General features: G+C 47.3%; 1 protein-coding gene across 5 annotated transcripts in view; it reads left to right on the forward strand.

Annotated features, from left to right (window-relative positions):
- MYL4 (myosin light chain 4) overlaps positions 1–22,113 on the forward strand; it is a 29,872-nt gene extending 7,759 nt beyond the window's left edge. For 2 of the 5 annotated variants that reach the window (XM_028498260.2, XM_024130308.3), the window contains exons 2-8: positions 10,921–11,077; positions 13,919–13,946; positions 18,543–18,692; positions 20,153–20,326; positions 20,812–20,889; positions 21,460–21,504; positions 21,940–22,113. In XM_028498260.2, the coding sequence (XP_028354061.1) occupies positions 10,955–11,077; positions 13,919–13,946; positions 18,543–18,692; positions 20,153–20,326; positions 20,812–20,889; positions 21,460–21,488 (582 nt within the window). In that variant the 5' untranslated portion in view covers positions 10,921–10,954 and the 3' untranslated portion in view covers positions 21,489–21,504; positions 21,940–22,113. Of the gene's footprint in view, positions 1–10,532; positions 10,694–10,920; positions 11,078–13,918; positions 13,947–18,373; positions 18,693–20,152; positions 20,327–20,811; positions 20,890–21,459; positions 21,505–21,939 lie in introns of those variants that run through there. The other 3 variants (XM_028498258.2, XM_028498259.2, XM_055089870.1) reach the window with 3 other exon arrangements.
- The last annotated feature ends 1,630 nt before the right edge of the window (positions 22,114–23,743 follow it).

The raw sequence follows: 23,743 nt of genomic DNA on the forward strand, positions 1-23,743 counted from the left end.
ATTCTTTTTTTATGGCCAAGTAATATTCCTTTATATATATTATATATATATTTATATATATACATATACACACATATCTTTTTTGGGGGGGGTGGTACGTGGACCTCTCACTGTTGCGGCCTCTCCCGTTGCAGAGCACAGGCTCCGGACACTCAGGCTCAGCAGCCACGGCTCACGGGCCTAGCTGCTCCGCGGCATGCGGGATCTTCCCGGACCGGGGCACGAACCCGTGTCCCCTGCATCGGCAGGCGGACTCTCAACCACTGTGCCACCAGGGAAGCCCCACACATATCTTTTTATCCATTCATCTGTTGATGGACACTTAAGTAGCTTCCATGTCTTGGCTATTGTAAATAGTGCTGCTATGAACACTGGGGTGCGTGTATCTTTTCTTTTTTTTTTTTTTTTTTTTAAATAAATTTATTTATTTTTTTGGCTGCGTTGGGTCTTCGCTGCTGCCCGTGGGCTTTCTCTAGTTGCAGTGAGCGGGGGCTACTCTTCGTGGCGGTGTGCAGGCTTCTCATTGCGGTGGCCTCTCTTGTTGCAGAGCACGGGCTCTAGGTGCGCGGGCTTCGGTAGTTGTGGCGCGTGGGCTCAGTGGTTGTGGCTCGCGGGCTCTAGAGCGCAGGCTCGGTAGCTGTGGTGCACAGCTTAGTTGCTCCGCGGCATGTGGGATCTTCCCGGACCAGGGCTCGAACCCGTGTCCCCTGCATTGACAGGTGGATTCTTAACCACCGCACCACCAGGGAAGTCCCGCATGTATCTTTTCGAATTAGCTCCATCCTATTGTTCTCTCTCACAGAGTCATCATTCTTTTCCTTCAATAGTATGTATGGTAATTTTAATTATATTTGTTTACTGTAAGTTCCTCGAAGGCAGGGACTTTGACTCTCCATGATATCCCCACCACCTAGCACAATGCCCTGTACAAATATGAAGAGATATTAAAATATTATAAATCTGTAAACATTTTTGGAATATCTGATGATTGAATTATTTGACCACTTAACTTATCTCTTATTGGTCATAACTTGATGCTTTTTTGACTCCCCCTCTCTGGACCCAGAGAACATGCTGGCCTTGCCTACACGTCCTTGAGGGATTTAAAGTCTAGGCAGTGTCTGAAGTGTTGAGGCTAATCAGAAGATGCATCTTGGCTAGGAGGGCTATGCAGACTCAAAGGGAAAGAGATCAACGGTAAGCAAATTAGCTTGTTTGGAGCGGAGGCTGTATAAACTTGGTTGAAATGATGGTGTTGGGGACAGTTGATAAGCTTTGGGTTCCAGGCTGCTGACTTTAGACTGATAAAATAGACCAAGGGAGCTGCTGGTGGTGACTGAGCTGGGGAGTGACCTCATGAGAATGGAATTTGAGAAAGATTATGCTAACAGCTGAGGATTGTGTGAATTGGAGGAGAGAGTAGGGACCAGGAAAGCAGCAGAGAGGCTGCTAGGGAGTCTAGGCAACTCTAAATTTCTATTACGATAGGATCCTAGATGGTTGAATCTGAAAAAAAGATGGAAAATGGAAATGGTTCTGAATTACTCATTTATAGTGAGAAATATTCTTATTCAATTCCTTCTCCTGAGGGCACTAAGATTCTAACCGGAAGGCAGCTTGGTGACTATAGACTTCAAACCAAAAGAGCTAATTGAATGATCTTGCTGGCTATTATCTACTTTTCCTCAGAAGGGACATATATGTCTGACTGCTAGACAAAAAATATCTGTATCATTTGGAGAGGACACCAATCAAATAATAGATTCTTTATTTCTCCCTTTTCTGGTTTCTAGAGAGACTTTCATTGTTCTCGAAATACGTTGCACAGCAATGGATTAAACACAGACTTTATTTATTCCAGTCTTGAGTATACACCATAGTGGTCTTAAATAGACTTTGTTATTATTCTTGGTTTGTTTTTGTGTCACAAATATTTGATTTGGGAGATAGGTGATAAGCTAGGTTTAAAACATACTGAGTTTGAAGTGCCTCAGGTGAGAAGTGTCCAAAGGTCAATTGAAAATGTGAAGCTTCAACAATTTAAGAAAGAAGCTGGCACTGGAGATATAGATTTTTCAGGTAGAACTAAATGCTTTCTTTTTGGGGTTATGCTATACCTTGTAAAACCTTTGTGAGACTATTTATCATTATATTAAAACTCTGTTCATATATCTGCATCCTCCACACCAGACAGTGAGCTCCTTGGGGCCAGCGGAGGCCTCTCACTCATCTTAGTAAACGTACCTGCACACGTACCTGGGTGGTCATTAGGTGTTAGTTGAATGAGTGAATGAAAGTAATGTAGATAAAGGAGATCAAGGAGAGGAGGGTCAGTGACATCTTTGGTGTTGTAAGTACAGCAGAGAAGGCCTAGAGATATCTAAGACCACAGATCTAGCCACAGACAAGTCACCAATGGAGTGCTAGGGGGGGAAGTCAGAATTCAAGAAGTAAAAGAAGAAGCTGGTGGAAAGGGAAACTGAGAAAAGAGAATCATCTTTAGCATTGAAAGCACATCCCCAAATGCTGAGAACAAGTGCCTGCTAGGAGTTTGAATCACCTCCTCCTTACTGAGAGCCATCCATGCTGTAGGTGCCAGGCCAGCTCTTTCATAGATGCCTGCTTGCTTCCATGCTCCCTTGGGGGCCAGGTATCTCCCAGAGGGAACCCCTATCAGCAATTCCAGCTCCCACTGTCGCCTTAGTGTCCTGGGTTCTTGTCCCAGGTCTGCCGTGACTCACGGTGTGACCTCGGGCAAGTCACCCCCTTTTCTCTGCGTCTCTAAAGCCCCTTGCAGCTGTCAGGATGTCTGGGAGAATGCAGTTTGGATGACTGGTGAGGATTCCAGCTTGCTCTCTGCTGCTTTTCATCTGTAAATCACTTTGCCAAACACCAGCTGTCCTGCGCTCTGCTTTCGGTCCTCAGGCAGACTCTAACACACCTGTCGTTGGGCCCCCGCAGCATCCTCCTCCCACAGTTCAGTTCGCAGATACGTCACCAGGCGGCACTGCCTTGATCTCAGCACAGAAAATAGCTTCAACCATTTAGGCTGACTGTTGAGTGATGAGGCCAAGCATATGTAGCACTCTCCACCTGAACTAAAACAGCCAAGGAAACGAAGTTTGAGGACATGATTTAAGTGCTCTGAGAGCCGGTGCTACCATGGTCCTTGAAATTTTGATTTTAGACACCTTTCTACTCCTTTTCTGCCTTTACCTTGGGTGCTCTGGGCCTTAAGGGTCTCTGAGACTTCAGGTGACTCATTGCTTTTTTCCTCCTTCCTTGGTGGCAAGGAATCTTAGATACAGAGGAGAGTTAATCACTCTCCTTGATTTATGGCCCTCTTTCATCAATGGTTCATGCAAGCCCTCTCTTCTTTCTTTCTTTATTTATTCCCTTTTATCTCATTACCCTTCCCATCTAAACTACGCTCAACATTACAACATTAGGCAACCATCAGATATTTTTAATGTGTATTTCTTTTGTTTGTATGTGTTCTTGAATAACAGGTAATGTTTCTAGTATGCATGTATTTTAAGATTTTTAATATATTTTATTCCACCTAGTGTACCCAAAATGTTGTTTCAAGATGTAATCAATAAAAAATTTCTAATGAGATATATTACGTTCTTTTTTTTTTTTTGGTCCTAAGTCTTCAAAATCCAGTGTGTGTTTTACTCTTATAGCATTATCTCAATTTGAATACTAAATTTTCATCATAAATATTTGATCTGTATTTAGATTCCATAAAATTCACAGTTGAAAAGTAGATTCACGTACATGAGTTGTTCCAAACATACTTTAAAATTTTCCAGTACCTGAATCAAATACCAAAAAAATCATTTTCTTTTAATATTTGAATCCAAATTGAAAAAATTGCTTCATTTTAGAATTGATTTGACTTTGAAGCAAAAGCATGTCAGTTTCACAACTATGTGCAAGTTAAGTAAATTTACCAATTCTTGTGTCAATCAGTATTATTAATATGAAATTCAAAGAGATACTGCATAAATTGGAAAGCAACTCTAAGATTTATTAACACCAGCAAAACATTTAAACTTTTCTTGTCATTTTTGCAGCCAATTTACATATCACTGTTGATTACAATTAAAATATCCTGTGTGTTTATGTTAGAAAAATGTGTATTGATTTGCATTATGAGAAGTTTCAGTTTTAGCATAAATTCTTGTACCTGTCTAGCTAAGTCGCAAATAAGCATTTTCTTTCCTTGGAGCTTCAATTTTAGCTTGTTCATATACAATACGATATCAGTGAGATTGTATGTATATATTTTTAATTTATAGAAATATTATCGTGGCTTATACCTCATTCAATTTCTTACTTATCACTATGTTTCTTCTGTGTATGCGTCTAATCCTTTGCTTCTAACTGCTACACACTCTTTCATGGTGCATGGTGCATCTTACCCAGGCATTCCCAGTGACGGAGACCCAGATTGCTTCCAACTCCTGCTACCACAAATCATGCTGCAGACATCCTGTTCATGTACCTTATGAATTCATGTGAGATTTCTTTCAGATGTATACTCAGCTTGATTGCCCTTCTAAATCACAAAGCGGTACTCCTTCTATCCCCCATATTTCTTAGCTTTTCTATTTTTTCCTTTTTTTAAAATTATTATTATTTTTTGGCTGCATCAGGTCTTAGTTGCAGCATGAGGGGTCTTTGTTGAGGCGTGCAGGATCTTTCATTGTGGTGCGGGCTCTTCACTGTGGCACGCGGGCTTCTCTCTAGTTGTGCCGTGTGGGATTTTTTTCTCTCTCTAGTCGTGGCGTGAGGGCTCCAGAGTGCATGGGCTCTTTAGTTTGCAGCACGTGGGCTCTCTTGTTGAGGATCGCGAGCTCAGTAGTTGTGGTACACGGGCTTAGTTTCCCCGTGGCCTGTGGGATCTTAGTTCCCCGACCGGGGATCGAACACATGTCCCCTGCATTGGAAGGCAGATTCTTTACCACTGGACCACCAGGGAAGTCCCAGCTTTTCCATTTCTTTGCCTTTCTTTTTCCCTTCTGGGAGACATTCTCTCTTTTGTCTTTCAATTCCCTAATACGTTTCCCAGCTGTGTCCAGTCTGCTACTTTTCATATCTATTGTGTGCTCTATTTTAGTTATTTTTATACCTAACATATTGCTTGTTTTACTAAAGTTGCTTTTCTTATTTCAACTATTTTTAAAAAAATTATTTATTTATTTTTGGCTGCATTGGGTCTTCGTTGCTGCACGTGGGCTTTCTCTAGTTGTGGCGAGTGGAGGCTACTCTTGGTTGCGGTGAGCAGGCTTCTCATTGCGGTGGCTTCTCTTGCTGTGAAGCACAGGCTCTAGGTGCGCGGGCTTCGGTAGTTGTGGCACATGGGCTCAGTAGTTGTGGCTTGAGGGCTCCAGAGTGCAGACTCAGCAGTTGTGGCACTCGGGCTTAGTTGCTCCGCGGCATGTGGATGCTTCCCGGACTAGGGATCGAACCCGTGTCTGGCAGGCGGACCCTTAACCACTGCGCCACCAGGGAAGTCCCTCCTATTTCAACTATTATAATTTTCTATATGTGATGTTTCTGTTTGGTTCTTCTTTATGTTTTCTTGTTCTGGTGTCATATTGGTAATATGTTCATCTCTTTTAGCATGTTTATTAAGCTACTTTTAAAATCTTGGTCTATCTGTTGTCATCTTTCTACTTAAGGTACAATCTGTAATCAAGTGGGTTGTATCCATCTGAATTAGTTGTGTTCCTCACCTGTCTTGTTATCTGGGCCATGGGCACATAAGTTGCTCTGTTCAACATGTGTACCAGTGACATTTAGCTCAGGGGGTGAGGGTCGGGGTGAATGAGCCGTAAGACTGAGAACCTGAAGCACCAAAACTCCCAAGTCAGTCAGACCCAACCTCACTAAATAACTCCTCATGTCAAGTAGCTTGACCTTTTGCCCCCACCTCCCAAGGTAGAAGCAACCTTAGGGGAAGTACTTCTTAGACTGCAGTTCTCCTGCTATGAGAGTTTAGGGGATGAGGAGGGGAAACAACTGTCCAAAGTTCAGTTTCCCCTCCTATTTTTTATTGGCTGCTCACAAGCACAGTGCGTCTTCAGTGCCCTGATGTTACTCTTACCAGCACCTGGATCAGCGGTTTGAGTCATGAATGTGATGGCACATCACTGTTTGTTCTAAGACACTGGTGGAGGAAAAGACAGGTGAGAACCCCAGAGATTCTCTTCTTTTTTTATCATTCCACAGCCATGCCTGGCCACCTCCTGCCGTAAACCAAAGCCACCCCTTTACCACATACCACACCAGTTCAAAACAGGGCCCCCCTTCACTCAAGGGGTATCTCACAGTTTTCTTCATTTCTTGGTATTTTCTGTTTATGATTCTTTTGCAGTTGACCTTGGGAGAGGGAGCAGCAGTCACGCTGGTTCAGTCAAGCTTAAGGATTTTGAGTACTTGCCTTGTGCTAGACCCTGCTCTAAGTGCAGCATCTGTACTAACTCATTTAATCCTTACAATCACCCTGTGGGTTATATTAGCAGCCCCATTTTACAGACGGGAAAACTGAGACAGAAAGAAGTTAACTAGCTTGCCTAATGGACAAATCAATCAGGACTCTAACCCAGAACTCCTAACTCCTGAGTGGGCCCTCTTAACCTCTGCCTTGCGGCAGAGCCTGATTTACCCAGTGTCCTCTACAGAGACATATAAATGTAGTATTGGCCAGGGCTTTGCCCCATGATGTCTAGCTTATGAGACACTGTCTGGAAGAGGTGGGGGGAGGTGACAAGAGCAAAGCATTAACAGCCAGGCATGCTGTCAGCATCATTTGATCCCAGGCAGGCAGGACACAGGCCCTACATGGTTAGAGGTGAAGGGAGGAGGACGCGTGAGTGTGTGGAAGCCCAGCCCAAAGGAGGGCTGATGTCAGTTCTCTTCTGTGCGTTTGTCCAGATTTGACATGTGGTGTAAGCTGATTGGTGTGAAATTCTGTTCTGCGTTTTCCATCTACTGAGTGTGAGGTTCTTCCAGTGGCAGCATTCAAGTGGCTGGAGCAGCTCTGGCTGGGGACCACTCGATGCCTCCCCAGAGGCAGTAGTTAGGCTACCAGTACCTGCTACTATGCCTGCCTCTTTATACTTCTGCCTCTTCCTTCCGTCTCTCTTCCTTCCCTTTGCTCTGATTGGTCAACCCTGCCCTAGGTCCTGTGAAGGGTACTGTAGGTGGATGAAATTGGAAGGTGAAAGTCAGTGGCCGTGCAGCAGAATGAGGACCATAAGAAAGTGAAAGCTCTGACTCCAGTTCCTGGGGGTCTCATGAACTGTGGGCATGGTGGGTTTTAGTATAGCAAGGCTAGCGTCGGGTATCTTGATTCTCGACACAGCTCCTTCTGGGAAACCACAGCTCCCCTCCAGTAGCTTCTGAAGTGCCAGCCACTTTTTTAGCTGGGGTTGCTTAAAGAGAATCAGAAACTGATTTGAGGAGCATCTCCTCCCCCACTGAGGTTTCAGGCAGGCAGGTTCCTCCTCTGAGTGTCGCTGACAGGCAGGCTGCTGGGCCCTAGGGACCAGTTAGTTACATGCTTTCTGAGTCACAAATATTTCACACTGTGGGTACCAGCTGCTGCCCTTCCCCTCCCCCATTCCCTTCCACCTCTTTCTCCTTCCTAAACCCACACCTTACCATCAAATTAGCCACAGCCACCTTATTAGTCCCTCCCTCCTGTGGGCCCTTCTCCTGGTGTTCCTTCCTGGAAACCTGAGACACCAGAGCACACCTCTAGCTTCCTCTGGCTCGGAAAACAAAGTGAAATGGACAGCTATGATTGTTTCCTATATGCCAGAGATGGTTTGTGGTGTCTAACTAACATTATTTCATACAAATCTCACAACAACTTGAGAAGGAAATGTGTACTGTTAAAGGTCCCGAGGGTCCTGGGCCCAAGATTTAGAAATGGCAAAACCAGGATTCAGACCTATGCTTGTCTGCCTCTAAAGTCCACACTCTTTCCATGTTTTCAGATCCTCCAGCCCCATTCTGCGTTCCCAGTTTTCTAACCTCAGAGCTCTGTTCCCAAGCAGTCTGGATATTTTGTTTCGCTTTAGAATTAAAAAAAAAAAAAAAAAAAAAAAGAGGAGAAAGAAGAAAGAAAGAAAAAGAAAAGAAAGGAAAAGACAGAGTTACAGCTTCCTGTCTTTGGGGGATCATATTTCTTCATAGAATGATTAGAATACCTTGTTTTTCCATTCAACATCTCATTCGCTGGTTATTTTTGAACTATTAAACCATGGAACTATTTCCTACGAATGACCATGGGATCTCCAGTATATAAAACACCTAGGAGTGGTGCTGTTTGAAGTGGCAGGGGATGGGGGAGCCCCAAGACCTGGCCCCTCTGTGTCCCTGACCGCCAGAAGCAAGCTAAGGAAGCCTTAGGTGTCTGTTGAACACATTGAAAGCTCCTGATTATCTCTCACTTTAGAGATGAGGAAGCTGGGCCCCAGAGAGGGGAAGCGGCTTGGCAGTCAGGATTAGTAGTGTCTGGTTCTTGCAGCTTCTGGCCTGCAGCTCTCTACAGTGTGGGTATCTCTGCACCTAGTCCAGGAAGGGGATGCAGGTGGGGGTAGAGAAAGAGGAGAGGCTGGGCTTCCTCTTTCCTCCTTCCTCATCACCAACAAACTGAGCCCGCAACCACCTTGGGGAAGGAGGTGGTCAGGGGGAGAACAGCCGGGGAATACTGAAGGGTGCAAGCAGAGACACGCGGGAACAGGGGACGAGGAGTCGGAAGGAAGAGAAGGCTGGAGAGGGGAAGGGGGGAAGGGAAAAGAGCCAAGGAGCTGACGGACCAGCCCAGGACCAGGACTGGCCTAGGGTTTGCTTCCTGGTCTTGCTCTAGGGTCCCCTTGGGCAAGACCTGCCCCTCTTTCCTGCCTCAGTTTTCTTTGAGCTTCTCTGCTCACCGGTGGCGAGAGCACGTACAGGGTACAGGAGGGGCAGGGTGGTGTAGGAGCATCGCACACGAGCAGCCAGCCGGGCTTAGCTGGCGCAGCTCCGCCTGTGAAGAGCTGAATGTCTCGCCGTAGCTCCGAAGTCTCCTGGGCCTTAGATTCCTCACCTGTCACACCAGACGGTATGAGACGATCTCTAACGGCCCTTTTGGCTCTGAAAGATGTGGGACCTGGAGCCTGTGCTTAGGGAACCCAGAGAATGGGCAGATGTGGGCTCCAGGGCACCAGGCGTTATGTGGTCTAGCAATCTTGTTTTTTTTGTTTGTTTGTTTTTAATGTATATTTTTAAGTCTTTATTGACTTTGTTACAACATTGCTTCTGTTTTATGTTTTGTTTTTTTGGCCGCGAGGCATGTGGGATCTTAGTTCGCCCACCAGGGATGGAACCCTGCACTCCCTGCATTGGAAGGTGAAGTCTTAACCACTAGATGGCCAGGGAAGTCCCTAGCAATCTTGTTTTATGGGAGAGGGAACTGAACCTAGAAAGGCAAAGTGACTTTTCTGTTTCTCTCAGCTTTATTTCTCTTCATCCTCTGAAATGTAGAGCCATACAATTCAGTTCAAAGCAATTCTGTGCAGTGGATAAGCTTTTTGTTGTTGTTTTTCTGAACATTTTTTTTTGACTTTCAACTTTAAAAGAAAAATAAAAACAGTACATGCTTGTTGTAAAGACTTCTGTTAATACAGGAAGTGAAAAAAGTAAAAACTGCAAATTGCTGTCATCCTCCTGTCCTTACCCTTTGAGTCCTTAGGGGTGTCTCCTGTTAACATTTTAGTGGTATTCATTCTGACCTATCTGATGAACCCACAAATATATACGTGTCCCCCCCCACCATGGGATTATAATATCAATGATTCAGGCACAAAGTTTAGAATCAGACACACCTGGGTTCTAATCCCAGTTTATAGCTAATTAGCTGAGTGGCCTTGTTACTTGACCAGTTTTAGTCTCAACCTCTTCATGTGTAAAATGGGAGTAATAATATCAACCTTATAGGACTGCAGTGAAGATTTAAGGAGATTTTGTATGAATGGCACTTAACTACCAGTGCCTGATACACAGTAAGTACTACACACACACACACACACACACACACACACACATCCAGGGGGCACAGAATGAGTTAGAGGTACAGTATATAAAAACGAGACCCAAGTTTCCTTACCTTCAGTCTCATCGACTTTCAGCCAACCTCTCTGCTTCTCACCCTGGCTCCACGGCACAAGTTACATGCTCAATATTTGTTGAATGAATGATTGAAGTTGTGGGGTGGACCCAGGGATTTAAGGTCTGTGCAGTTCCCGGGGAGCCTGCTCTGGGAGATGCAGGGTTTTACCCTTGGATTGGGAGGGTGTGGGACAGTGTGAGTTGGCCGGACCAGCTGTTGCTTCAGGGTGCCAGGCCGGAGAGTTGAACCTCAGGGCAGAGCTGAGGCCCCACAGTGGCTCTCAGCTTAAAGGATCTTGGCTTAAAAGGAATGTGCAGTGGGCTGCCTCTGTTCAGGAGGGACTAAAAAAAGCCTCGCCCTCCCCTGGGCTTTGTGTGAGGGTTATCAACTGCTCAAGTCAGCTCATCTCTCTGGCTGGACTCTGGCATTTTTGAGAGGGTCTGTTTCCCTGGCCCCTCTGGGTGTCCACTGATTGGCAGGAAGGGGTCAGCCTGACCCAGAGGTGGAGGTCCTGAGGAGTGTGAGGTGTGGGGGGAGGGGGAGGGGGAGGGGGCTGGTAGCCCCAAACCTGGTGACAATATACAGTTGTCAGCTGTACCCTGCTGGTGTTTCTTCCTTTTATAGTCAGCAGCAGTTGCTCTTGCGATCACCCAGCCCCTCCGTGGGGGCTCCTGCCCAGGATAAAAGGGGCGGGAGGCAGCCCAGTCTCCCGTCTCATCTCCTGGGCGCCGCATCTCTTGATTCCTTCCTAGGTCCCACCTCTGCGGAAGAGCCCAGCAAGACAACATGCCTCCCAAGAAGCCTGAGCCTAAGAAGGAAGCGGCCAAGGCAGCCCCAGCCCCAGCCCCGGCCTCTGCCCCACCTCCTGAGCCTCCCAAGGAACCTGCCTTTGATCCCAAGAGTGTAAAGGTAAGTGAGCCTCAGCCACTGGGATGGGGGTGGGGCTGACATTCAGGACCCTCTTTGCCCTGGAGCTCAGAGATCTACTTCATGGAGGCTGGACCGGGGTGAGGGCTGGGGTGTCCATCCCCCGCTCGCAGTCTCATGGGGCGTGGAGCAGGTGTTGGGGCTGGTGAGGGCTATTTTGGATTGCAGGCTTTTCCCCTCAAGAACAGGTTTCTGCTCTGCCTGAGGAAGCCCTGCTCTGTCATCCCAAATTTGTCCAGCAAAGTTGGGAATGGCAGGGCGGTACAACCAACCAACCATCAAAACTTTCTTTAAGGCACTGTGGGGACCACCATAGTGAAGTAAAAAAGACTGTGTGACATCTTATGGAGAACAGACACAGAACGATAACTTCCAGTGTAACTTGGAGTAGGTGATATGAAGAGTGAGGGAGCACTGCCCTCTGGGTGCTGGGGTCTCGGAAAGGCTTCACCTGCAAAGACCCTTGCGCTGGGTGGGTGGTGAGGGCAGGGAGGCCCTAGATAAAATGAAAAGAGCCTGCTTCTCTCTCCTCTTCCCCACCCAGGTGGACCCCTCCTTCTGTGTCCTTAGCCTGGGCTCCTATCTGGAGCATGCCGTGGCCTAGCCTAGCCCAGGCCGAGACCCTCCCTCTAACCTGGTGTAGGAGCTGGGCCAGGCTCCCTCTCTGCCCCACCGCGCTCCCCTCACCCTGAGAGGCTCCTCTCCTTGGAGCTGGGGTAGACCCTGCCTGCTGACTCAGTCATTTTAGGCCTCCCAGCTATCTGGCCCAGCTGCTTAAGGAATGGAAAGGGTAGGGGATGGGCCAATGAAGGAGGGGGTCAGAGGCCTCTGGAGACTGAAGCAGTTTTAAGCTTTGGCACCAGAATGTAAGAGGTCAAGTGGCTACTGGTATGAAGGGCTATTAATAGCAGGTTGGGAGTGGTGGGCCCTTGGGTATATCAGCCTCAGGGCAGGGCTGGGGGTGGTGAGGAATCAGATCAAAATTAGAGCTCAGGACCTGGTTCTGTGACAAAGAGGAAGAGAAACTAGCCCCCAGAGCTCTAACTGGATGACCCTCCCTGGCCCTCTCAGGATACTTCCTAGTACCCACAGCCCTGGGAGACCCTGCCACTGTGCCCAGAACCCTGGGGTTGATCTATGGTAGTCCCTACAAGGGGCGGAATTTAAGCAGAACTGGCTTGGCCAAGAGATGGGACACTCTGGGGAAACTGAGGCACAGGGTAAGACCTTGAAAGTACCTGAAGGTTTTCTAGGTCATACATCGCTCCCTCTCTGGGCAAAGCCTAGCAAGAAAAGCTGACCATCTCCCCCTTCAGGAAACCTGGATTTCTGATTTGTTCTGATAACGCACTGTTCCCGTGGGACAGCCTAGTCTGGATAAGAGCTGCCTAGTGGTATCATCCGAGTTCCTTCTCTTTGGCCTATCACTTCCCTCCATCCACCCACCTTCCCCAATTTCTCACATCTGGTTGCAATTCTCTTTTCCATGTCTGGATTTTCCAGTTCTGGGAGTTGTTGAAATTGCTTTAAAGAGGAAAAAAAAATTAGGTATTTTTCATGAAGACTATTTTCACTATTATTATACTTTACCCAGTTCCTTTGCTTAGAAGATTCTTTGCTCAAAAATAGAGCAAAAGTAAACTTAAGCCCAATGTGTGTGGTTATGACCATATATTCAGATGTTATGTTGTTATACTAATTTCTCTTACACGGTTAATCCTGGGGCTTAAAGCATAGCAAAGTAAGGCAACCTGCACCGTTCCCCAGAGGGTTCATTCAAAGCATCCTTTACCCCATTTAGGGGGTTTCTTTAACTTTCTGACGAACCCTCCCCTACTCCTTCGGCAAAGTCCATACCTGGGCACAGCTAGTTCTCTTCCCAACACGGTGTAGCTCCTCTCCTGCTCTCCTAGCTCGTTCCAGCCACCTCCAGTGGTCCTCATTAACGAGGTCAGCCTCGCATGGGCACAGAACAGCAGAATCAGGACGAGGAATGGTGGCACACAAAGAAGATGCTCCAGGATTGGTTACCACCACCAGCGGAGAGGGGATTTGAGGGGGTGGTGGTAGATAAGGACCATGAAGTAACATGCAAGATCCTACATTAAAATAATGACTAATGCTTGTTCATTGTCATTCATCTTCAGAGCCTTCCACATTCTTCTTCTGTACTCAGATTTGAATTTACGGGGGAAAACCCCAAATTTACTCCTCTCAACAAATATATTTTGAGTGCCTACTCTATGCCAGGCATTTTCTGGCAAATTCCCTGCCCTGCTGGGACCCTGACTTCAAGGAATCACAGTACACATAAAGGCATGACAGGAAAACAGTTAGGAAGCATCCAGGGCCTGCCTGAGAGGGATGTGTGCCGAAGGAGGTGCTGGGATGGAGGGGGTGAGGGAAGGCTTTGTTGAAGGAGGTGGGTTGAAAGCCAGCATCAAGTAGAAAGGGGAGAGACTGAAGGGGTGGATGCGAAGGCTGTTTACAGCCGCTGGGATGGAATTTACATTCGACCCAAAGGAATTTTAATAGGGAGTCAGTGTGGGTTCTAGAGTTATTCAGAGTGTTTCTCTTTCTCTCTCATTTGGAGCCATCACTTAACAAGTGGTGCTGAGAGAGCTTTGGAGGCTGCATTATTTGACAGCCTGTCAATTGTGGCCCAGTTGTCAGGAGGCCGGTGTTTGACTCTCAGGCTGTAGTCTCCTTGCGTCCTCATCAGTGTCTGCTGGAGGTGACCCGATTGCTGCAGAAGCCGCTTCTGCTTCCCTTTGGAAGCCTTTAGCAGTCCCAGCCCTCATTCCTCTGTGTCTCTCTCCACAGATAGACTTCACTGCTGACCAGATCGAAGGTGAGTGCTAGCAACCCCACCTATCCCACCACACTCTCTCTGTTGCGCTTCCTGGGGAGGAGCTGTTGTCACCACCATAATAGTAATCGCCACCATCACCATCACCACCCTCATAATCACCACCATCACAACCACCATCATCACTGTCACCACCATCACCATCACCGTCGTCATCTTCATCACTGCAAACCCGTATCTGAGTCAGGGTACACAAAGGCGTGACTGGAAAACAGTTGTGCAAAATAGCAAGTATAGGTGTGTTCTCTGCTCACTTTCACCTACTACATGTTATTACTTAAGCACTTTACTTGGGTTAGTTTATTTAATTCTCACCGCAACCCTGTGAGGTAGGGACTATCACCACCCCACTTTACAGGTGATAAAACTGAGGCACAGAGAGGTTGGGTGGCTTGCCCAGTCTCACACAGACAGTTGGTGGTGGAGCCAGGATTCTAACTCAGGCAATCTGATTCCAGACTTGAGTTCTGAACTACTCTGCCAGACTGCCTGGAACATAACAGATGCACAGCAAAAATGCCTTTTTTTCCTCCACTCTATAATCTCCTGTCCAAGATATTTAGAAGCCCTCATTTCTGGTTTGTTATTGGAAAGCCCTCCTTAGGTTACCAGCTCCCTCTACCTGCATCCTGAAGTCTGCCAACATGCTCACCCCCCAATGGCAGCAGGACCAGCAGTGACTTGAGGGTGCCCTAGTCCACCTGTGATCTCCATCAGCCCTTCTCCATCTTAGATGAAGACAATTTGTTTTCTCAACTTAATATAAGTATTATTAAGGTACCTTCAAGACAAGCCTCGAGACCTCCCGCCCTCCAACTTAATTGTTGCCCCTCAGCCCTCTTCTGTAGGAGTCTGGTGTTTTGAGAATGAAATGTTTCAAGTGATATCTACTTTACAGCTGGGATCCACCCTCAATGCAACTTATCCCTTTGTTTCCCCCACCAAATGCCTCCTGGACATAAAATCATAGGAATTGAAAGGGACCTTGAAAGGTCACCTGATTCAACCCCTTGATTTTAAGCACAGACTATATTTTAAAAATTAAACTAATCCATGAACATGGTAAAAAAAAATCATATACTACTTAAAAACAAAGAAAATTAAAAATATTTTCCCCTTGCTTTCCTCTCATACTGATCCTCTCTCCCCAAAACAATCATTGTTAATAGGTCTATGTATCCTTTGATAAAAAAATATATAACGTTAAACCAGTATGTATGTATGTATGTGTAAAGTTTATACAAATTGAGTCATGTGGTGCATACTGTCCTGCATCTTTTATTTAATATATATTTGGGTTTAACAATGGATAACATAGTACGTATTATTTAATAATATATTTAAATATCTTTTTATATTTAACACCAACAGTTCTACCTCATTCTTTTAAACAGTTATATAGATTCTCACACGTGGATGCACCTTTTAATCCAATCAGGCCCACATTGATAAGACCTTCAGGTTGCTTCCAGTTGGGGGAAATAATGCTTTCCCCAGGGGATCTTCCTAGCAATGAGTCAAAGGATATGTGCATTTTAATAGTTATTGCCAAGTTTCCCTCCAAAAAAGTGATGCCAGTTACCCACCAATAGGGCATGAGAGTTGGCAGATGCATTTTGAAACAAGTGAACTGAGTCCGACTCCATTTTTGCAATACGCTGTGGACACTCACTTTCCATCAATGGTTTGTAGCGCTGTGAAATTCTTAAAATAAATTTTAATGCATTTTAGTTAAATATATACTCAGTGTATATACAAACACAGTGGTACCCATGAGGACTAGAAAATCAACTAATGATAAAAAATTTTCATTTCCCAAATGGGAATCCTGGTCAATGCCAACTGAGACAGCTGGTTGCCTCTTTTCTCTGTGAAGATTTCCAGGGCTGGGGCCTAACTCATTCCAGCCTTTCATCCCTCTGACTTTGAAGGCATTGTTGCTTAGGTTGGATTGGAATTGTTTTTGCTTTAATTTTATTCCTATCTCTTCATTTGCTCTTTGGTGAAACTGAAGATGGTTTTCTCCTGTTTTGCTGGGAAGAACATTATCTGCAACCGGAGACTTTGATATTAGCCCTAAATCTGCCACTATTGGCCATGAGACTTAGAGCAAGTCTCTTCTTTAAACCTGGATTTTCTTATCTGCAAAGTGAGGGTATTTGGTTCTTTTCAATTCAGAAATTCTGTGACTCTATTCAGCATCTTCTAGATACCCTCCATCTATTTGAAGATAGTTATCAAATCCCTTCCTAGCTTTATGATCTCCAGGTGATATGGCTCCAATTTCTTTTATTTATTTATCTATTTATTTTCTCATAGGAATTAGATTCTAAGTCCTGACTTCCTTCTCTGGTCCATATTTCCATATCCTTCTGGAAAGGGATCACCACCATTGTTCACTGCTCTAGCAGGCAGCTCTCTACTACAGATCTTTCAGAAGTTTCTTCCGGGACAATGAACTTCATCTCTCATATACCTCGAGATCACACTGGCCTTGTTTTCCTCCTAGTAGCTATCCTAGACTTCAGTGTTTGGTTTTTATGTGCATACCAGCCTTCCCAGCAGTCTGGAACATTAGCTGGCATAGCAGGCCTCTTCCTCCTCCTCCTCTTCCTCACTTGGTTTCCTTAATAGTTGGCTGGAAGTCACATCTGCAGTGGCCTGTAAATGAGGATAATAATAGCTGTAGCATAAAGTCTTTGTAAAGATGAATGGGATAATTCATGCAAAGTTATCAGCTCAGAGCCTGGCCCACAGTAAATGCTCAAATCATAGGTCATTATCCTTGTCATTTCCCTCCTGTTCCATCCTTCTATTAAATATCATTCTTCTTTTAAGTGGAGACTCCTACTTTTATTAAGTTTGCCCTCACTCTTCTGAATGAATTAGGAGAAGATCAAAAAGTCTGAGTTCAGATTCAACTACCATATTTAATGAACAATGAATTTGTGCCAGAAGCCATGCTAATTGCTTTAAAAGTTAAAAAAAAATTAAATTGTTCTAACAAAGCTGTGAAGTCAGTGCTGTTCCTTTTGACAGAGGACAAAGTTCAGTGAGGTTATGTGACCTGGCCAAGATCACACAGTTAAGTGGTAAAATTGGGATTAAACTCAGTAAGAGATTACTAACAGCATTTTTGGAGAATTTACTCTGTGTTAAGACACAGAGTTAAGGTTTTTTACGTACATTATTGTATTGTATTTGAATGTAATTTAAGGACCCTATGAGGTAGGTGCCATTTATAGAAGAGAAGAGGTTTATAGAGGTTAAATATTTACTTGCCCAAGGTCACACAGCTACTAAGCAATGGAAACAGAATTTGAATTCAATTATTTAGTAATTTGAAAGACATGCAGTTTTATATCTTTGAAATTCATACAAAGCCTAATAAAGAGTGGCAGGTAAATGTCTTGGGGAACCTGCTTTGATATGTGGAATGATTTGTAAATAATCCATATGCAGCATCAAAGGAAATAAGTGTTTCTAAAGTGCTTAGAGAGGATTAAAAGCAGCTTTCTCCTAAGTAGTTCACACATTCTTCTTAGGTTTATATTGTTAATCTGCTTAGTAAACCGTGGTAGCATAAGGTAATTTCAATGCCATACCCAGTCCATATTATCCCCAGTGACGAGTTGGTTGAATCCAAATTGATTAGGAATTAAGGTTCTTTGCAAAGGGCCCAGGAGTGCCTTCATTTAGCCTTGCCCCTTGGACACCTGCCCTGGAACCTTCTGGGAGTCTGGCTCCAGAACTAGGAAATATAATAATAACCCCCATTTGTTGATTCCCTTACCACATGCTAGACACCATGCTTGGAGTGCTTTGTAATCCCCCCAGCAGCCCACACAGGTGGACACTGTATCCTTACTTAGAGCTAAGAAACAGAGGGCCCATGGGAGTTAGGAGTTTGCCCGAGGCCACCTGCGGGTCAGTGGTAGAGCTGGGGTGGGCTGACTGTTTCCACCAGGTCACCTTGTCCAGCCTGGGAGCCCCCTCTCAGCCTGGAACAGGCAGTACTGATATTAGCTGACTTTTGAACAGGTCTTATCACTTTGCAAAGTGCCTCCACACACTGCCACCTCCTTTGACACTCGTAGTAACTGGGAGGGGAGGGTGGGGTGGAGCCTTACATTCTGCGCGTGCGCAAGGAAACTGAGAGCCAGCCCGGTGCTGCTTGGCAGAGCCAAGAGGAGAACCCAGGAATCAGGACTCCTCAGCCAGTGCTCTTTTCACTTCCCTGCCTCTTTCAACAGTCAGCCACCTCACCTGCAAAGAGAAGGATGGGTGGATGGGAGGGGCGGGGGCAGGGGAGACTTCAAATGATGTGACAAGTGATCGATGGAAGAGATCCCAGGCCCAGCGCTGGAACAGGTTGTGGGGCTCCAGGATGCTTCTTTAGTTGTCAGAAGATGGGGTGGGGATGGGTTGCAGGGAGCGGCTGGGATGATGGCTGCAGGGAAATACTGAAATATTTTATCAACCACACTGACATGCTCTTCAGCGCGGGTGGAAGCCGATCAGCCCCCAGCCACCGCCTTCGCTTGGCACCGGGGGCTGCAGCCAGTTTTTTCTCTGCAGAGTTCAAAGAGGCCTTTTCATTGTTTGACCGGACCCCGACTGGAGAGCTGAAGATCACCTACGGGCAGTGCGGGGACGTGCTGCGGGCCCTGGGCCAGAACCCCACCAACGCCGAGGTGCTGCGCGTCCTGGGCAAGCCCAAGCCGGAAGGTCAGCGTGGGCCTCGTGGTGTCTCCCCGCCGCGCCTGGGGCTCTCTCCCTTCAAGACCGACCTACCCTGCCCAGGTTACCCTCCTCCCATTGCTAGAATTACCTGGAAGCGCCTGGCACTTAGTTGACCCTCGAAGGGTGTGACTTGGGCTCGTTCTTGTTTTCCCCATGAAGGCGGGAGCTCCTGGGAAGCAGGAGCGACATTCTACTTCTTCAGTGTCTTCCTCTGACACCGAGGGTGCCAGGGACGTGGGGCAGGGAAGCTTGGAGGGAAGCTGATAACTGACCAGCGCCCCCTTCTTCCCCACCAGCAAATTGTGGTCGAGGTGTCACAGCACTGAGCTGTCCTGTTTCTAATGATGGTTAGATCATTGAGGATTGCAAATTATTCATTTAATATAAATTAGAGCAGACCCAAGATTAGCTCTATAATGATGCTTCTTTCACTCGTTTGCATTTGATAGATTTTGGTGAATGAGAGTTTAGAAAGTGGTGCAAGTGGCAACATTTATGAATGTCACCTGTCACCATGGCAGTCAAGTTAACAGCTGCCCTAACACACATGTCCTTCTGAGAGGACGGGGCCAAGCAGACCTGGGCAGGAGCCCCCAGCCAGGGTGGGCCATCTCTGGAGGCTTCCTGGGCCCCATTTTGGCTCTACCCCCTTCCTTGGTTCTGGACCCTTCCCCTCCTGCTCTTGCTGGTGAAGACACCGGTGAGGGGTGAAGGATGTGGGCCAGAAGGACCAGAGGACCAGGAGCCTACCGGTGTCAGGAGGGCTTCTCAGAGGTTGAAAGATATCTGGGCACTTCCATTGTGGGAGGTTCCTGGGTTATAAAAGAAAGCAATGCCAACATTTGGGGGTATTTAAAAATGGTTTACCTCTATTAAATTAAAGCTTTTAACACATGACAATGTGGGAGAAGGGTGCTAGTCACACAAGAATCCCACATTTTTAAAAATGATTAATTCAGAGTTGCTCCAGGCACTGTGGTCTAGTGATGGGACCCAAATTTGGAGTTATGCACAATTTTCTTTTTGCAATTTTGTCAGTTTACCCTTGTGACTGGGAGTCTGTCACGCATCAGAAGTCTAAGTTGTGAATGTGAGGCCTGTGCTGTGTGGCCCTTGGGGCCCCTCAAATCCTACTGCTGCCACCTCAGCTCCCTGCCCCACTGGCCACCTGGAGCTCAGAGGTCTGGGTGGAGTCACGGTCACTTTTCCCTCCTGCCCTAGTCCTTTCACTGAGAAGCGTGCCCAGAGCCAGCTCCTGCCTGGCTCCCGGGCCTCTGAGCCCTCCGGGATTGCTGACGGGGTGCCCCACCCAGAAGTGGCGGCGGCTGAGCTCTGGGTGCTGCCAGGGACGGGCTAGCCTGGCAGAGCCGGCTGAGACCCCTCCCGTCCCTCTGCTCCCTCGAGCTCACGTCGAATTCCCTTTCCTTCCCCGTCCCCGCCGCAAGAGATGAATGCCAAGATGCTGGACTTTGAGACGTTCCTGCCCATCCTGCAGCACATCTCCCGCAACAAGGAGCAGGGCACCTACGAGGACTTCGTGGAGGGGCTGCGCGTGTTTGATAAGGAGAGCAACGGCACGGTCATGGGCGCCGAGCTTCGCCACGTCCTCGCCACCCTGGGTATGCCAGCTGGGCAGAGGTGGAGCCCAAGGACAGGGGGAACAGAGGCGTGGGAAGTGCCCGAGTGGCATATGTTGGGGAGACATGGGGGTCCCTGCGTCCTGAGGATCACATCCTGATCCAGGCCTCTCTTGCTTCCCCAGCTGGGTTTGCTCAGCAGGGTGGGAAGGAGAGGAGAGCAGGCTGGCCGAGCAGGAGTGAGGCCTGAGAGGTGGGACCCAGGGCTCCTGTCCTTGTCTTTGCCTCAGTCACTGGGGCCCTGGTCTGCTCACCCACTGGTGGCTGTAGCCAGAGGGAGAGGCCTTGGGAACTAGGAAGGGCCTTAAGACCCTTGGCTCCACCCTCCAAAGCCTCTGGGGAAGCTTTGGTATGGCCACTTCCTACATCCAGGAAGTCTTGAGCCATCAGACTCAAGGGGGTGCTTGGGTTTGGCCTGTGCCTCCTTTGCCCATCTGTAATTAAGTGCCCACTGTCTCCCGCCCCAGGAGAGAAGATGACTGAGGCTGAAGTGGAGCAGCTGTTAGCAGGGCAGGAGGATGCCAATGGCTGCATCAATTACGAAGGTATCGGCTCATGCTGCACTTCCCCGGTCACGCAGGGATGGGGGGTTGGGTACAGTTTGGGCTGGGCTGGGCTGCAGAACAGAACAGATGCAGGGGCTAGGGAATATGTGCACCCCATGGGCTTTGGTGAGCTCCCAGTGGATATTGTTCTTTTTCTCTCCTGGGAGTGAACATCATGGTGTAATGGAAGGGGCACGGATTTCGGAGACAGCTCTGTGATATACCAGCTGTGTGACCTTGAGCAAGTCACTTACCTTCTCTGAGCCTTGGTTTTCTCATCTGAGCAATGGGGTGAGGCTGGCCCCTTTCCCAAGGTTGCGGGGATTGGCAGAGATAATGTAGCTCATTTCATCTGTGTCAAGTACCAGCACAGAGAATGGACACAGAGCGGTGGTTATGTCGCTTCCTTCCTTCCACCTTCTCCCCATCAACCCTAAATGGGGGAAAGAATCATGATCTGAAGAAAGGGTATTGGGAAGGTTTGAGGTCAGGCGGTATAGGGCAGGGAGAAGAGGTTTAAGGGGCTGAGAGGGGCCAAGTGCAGTGGCTGATTTCTGTCTTCTTTCCCAGCCTTTGTCAAGCACATCATGTCTGGGTGAAGCAGACCCCTCCAGGGTGAGTGCAGCCTCTCCTTCGGGGTCCCTCTGGGGCCCCACAGGGCACTGCAGGGGGCGGAGAACAGCCTGGCCCCGCCCATCAGTCCCCTGCCCTCTTAGTGCTCCTGTCACCTCCTGCCCTGCCCCCTGCCCTCCCTGGTCTTTGCACCTGACCTTGACCTTCATCAGTCACATCCTCCTGCCTCTTCTGGGGTCTCTCAAGGCAAGACCATTCCCTCAGGCCCCTCAGGAGGGGCCTCCTGTATAGGCTCCTGTGTGTGAGGAGCCAGGTCCCAGGTGCCCTTGACCCAGTTCCTCTTTTCTCCCTTCCCTGACCACCCCCTGTGCCCTCCTGCCCAGGCTTGGTGCCATCCTGGTAGGGGGGGTGTCTGTGATCAGGGGCTGGGTTATGGAGAGTGAGGTAGAGCCCTGTACATCTAATGCTTTCTTTCAGGTGCCTGGCCCATGGCCTTAGCCCAGGTGAGTTAACGAGAGGCCCAGAGTGACTGAGCTGGAGTTGGAGTCCTGGACTCTCCACTGCACCGCAGCCCCGAGGACCTCATGGGCCCATAGCCCTCCCCGTAAATAAACAGCTCCGGCAAGGCTGTGCCAAGTTCCCTGCTTCCAACCAGTCTCTGAGTTGCTTTTTTAAATGAATTAACTAGTTGAGTTGGGTTTTTGTGAGTGTGTGTGATAATGTCACCTGAGGCCTCATGCATATTCCTCAGAGAAATGAGCAGTATCTGGGAGCTGGGGGACAAGGGCCAGAGCCCAGAGATCTAGAAACATGAGGGCCAGACCATGAGCAGAGAGCTCAGGAAGGGCCTGCAGTTTGAGGAGCTGTAATCAGGAGGAGTTTCATTTCCTTCCGAGGCTCACTCTCCACCTTATGTCCCGTCCAGGTGACAAATAGGAAGAAGCCACCTGCTTCTTCTTTTTAAAAAAAATTGTGGTAAACAGGGGGAAGGGTTGGGGGGAGGGATAGTTAAGGAGTTTGGGATTGACATGTACACAATGCCATACTTAAAATGGATAACCAGGGACTTACCTGGCGGTCCAGTGGTTAAGACTCTGCCCTTCCACTGCAAGGGGTGTGGGTTCGATCCCTAGTGAACTAGTATATTCCGCATGCCGTGCAGCTCAGCCAAAAAAAAAGAAAAGATAACCAACAAGGACCTACTGTATAGCACAGGGAACTCTGCTCAATATTATGTAACAACCTAAATAGGAAAAGAATTTGAAAAAGAATAGATACATGCATATGTATAACTGAATCACTTTGCTGTACACCTGAAACTAACACAATATTGTTAATCAACTATACTCCGATATAAAATAAAAAGCTTTTTTTTTAAAAAAGAAAAAAATTGTGGCAAAATACACATAATATAAAATTTTCCATCTCAACCATTTTTTTTTTTTTTTTTTTTTTGCGGTACATGGGCCTCTCACTGTTGTGGCCTCTCCCGTTGCGGAGCACAGGCTCCGGACGTGCAGGCTCAGCGGCCATGGCTCACGGGCCCAGCCGCTCGGCGGCATGTGGGATCTTCCCGGACCGGGGCACGAACCCGTATCCCCTGCATCGGCAGGCGGACTCTCAACCACTGCGCCACCAGGGAAGCTCCATCTTAACCATTTTTAAGTGTACAATTCTATAGTGTTAAGTATATTTACATTGTTGTGTAACCAATCTCCAGAACTTTTTCATCTTATGAAATTGTAACTCTATATCCATTAAACAATAAATCCCCATTTCCCCCTCTCCCCAGTCCCTGGCAACCGCCACTCTACTTCCTGTCTCTATGCATGCATTTTTTTTTAAGATGTTGGGGGTAGGAGTTTTTATTAATTAATTTATATTTATTTTGGCTGTGTTGGGTCTTCGTTTCTGTGCAAGGGCTTTCTCTAGTTGTGGCAAGCGGGGGCCGCTCTTCATCACGGTGCACAGGCCTCTCACTATCGCGGCCTCTCTTGTTGCAGAGCACAGGCTCCAGACACACAGGCTCAGTAGTTGTGGCTCACGGGCCTAGTTGCTCCGCAGCATGTGGGATCCTCCCAGACCAGGGCTCGAACCCGTGTCCCTTGCATTAGCAGGCAGATTCTCAACCACTGCGCCACCAGGGAAGCCCCTCTATGCATGCATTTGACTATTCTAGACAGCTTATATAAGTGGAACCATACAGTATTTGTCTTTTTGCGACTGGCTTATTTCACTTTGATAATGTCTTCAAGGTTGATCTGTGTTGTAGCAAGTGTCA

Source organism: Physeter macrocephalus, chromosome 14 (genome assembly GCF_002837175.3).
Source record: "Physeter macrocephalus isolate SW-GA chromosome 14, ASM283717v5, whole genome shotgun sequence".
In the NCBI taxonomy this organism is placed as follows: domain Eukaryota; kingdom Metazoa; phylum Chordata; class Mammalia; order Artiodactyla; family Physeteridae; genus Physeter; species Physeter macrocephalus.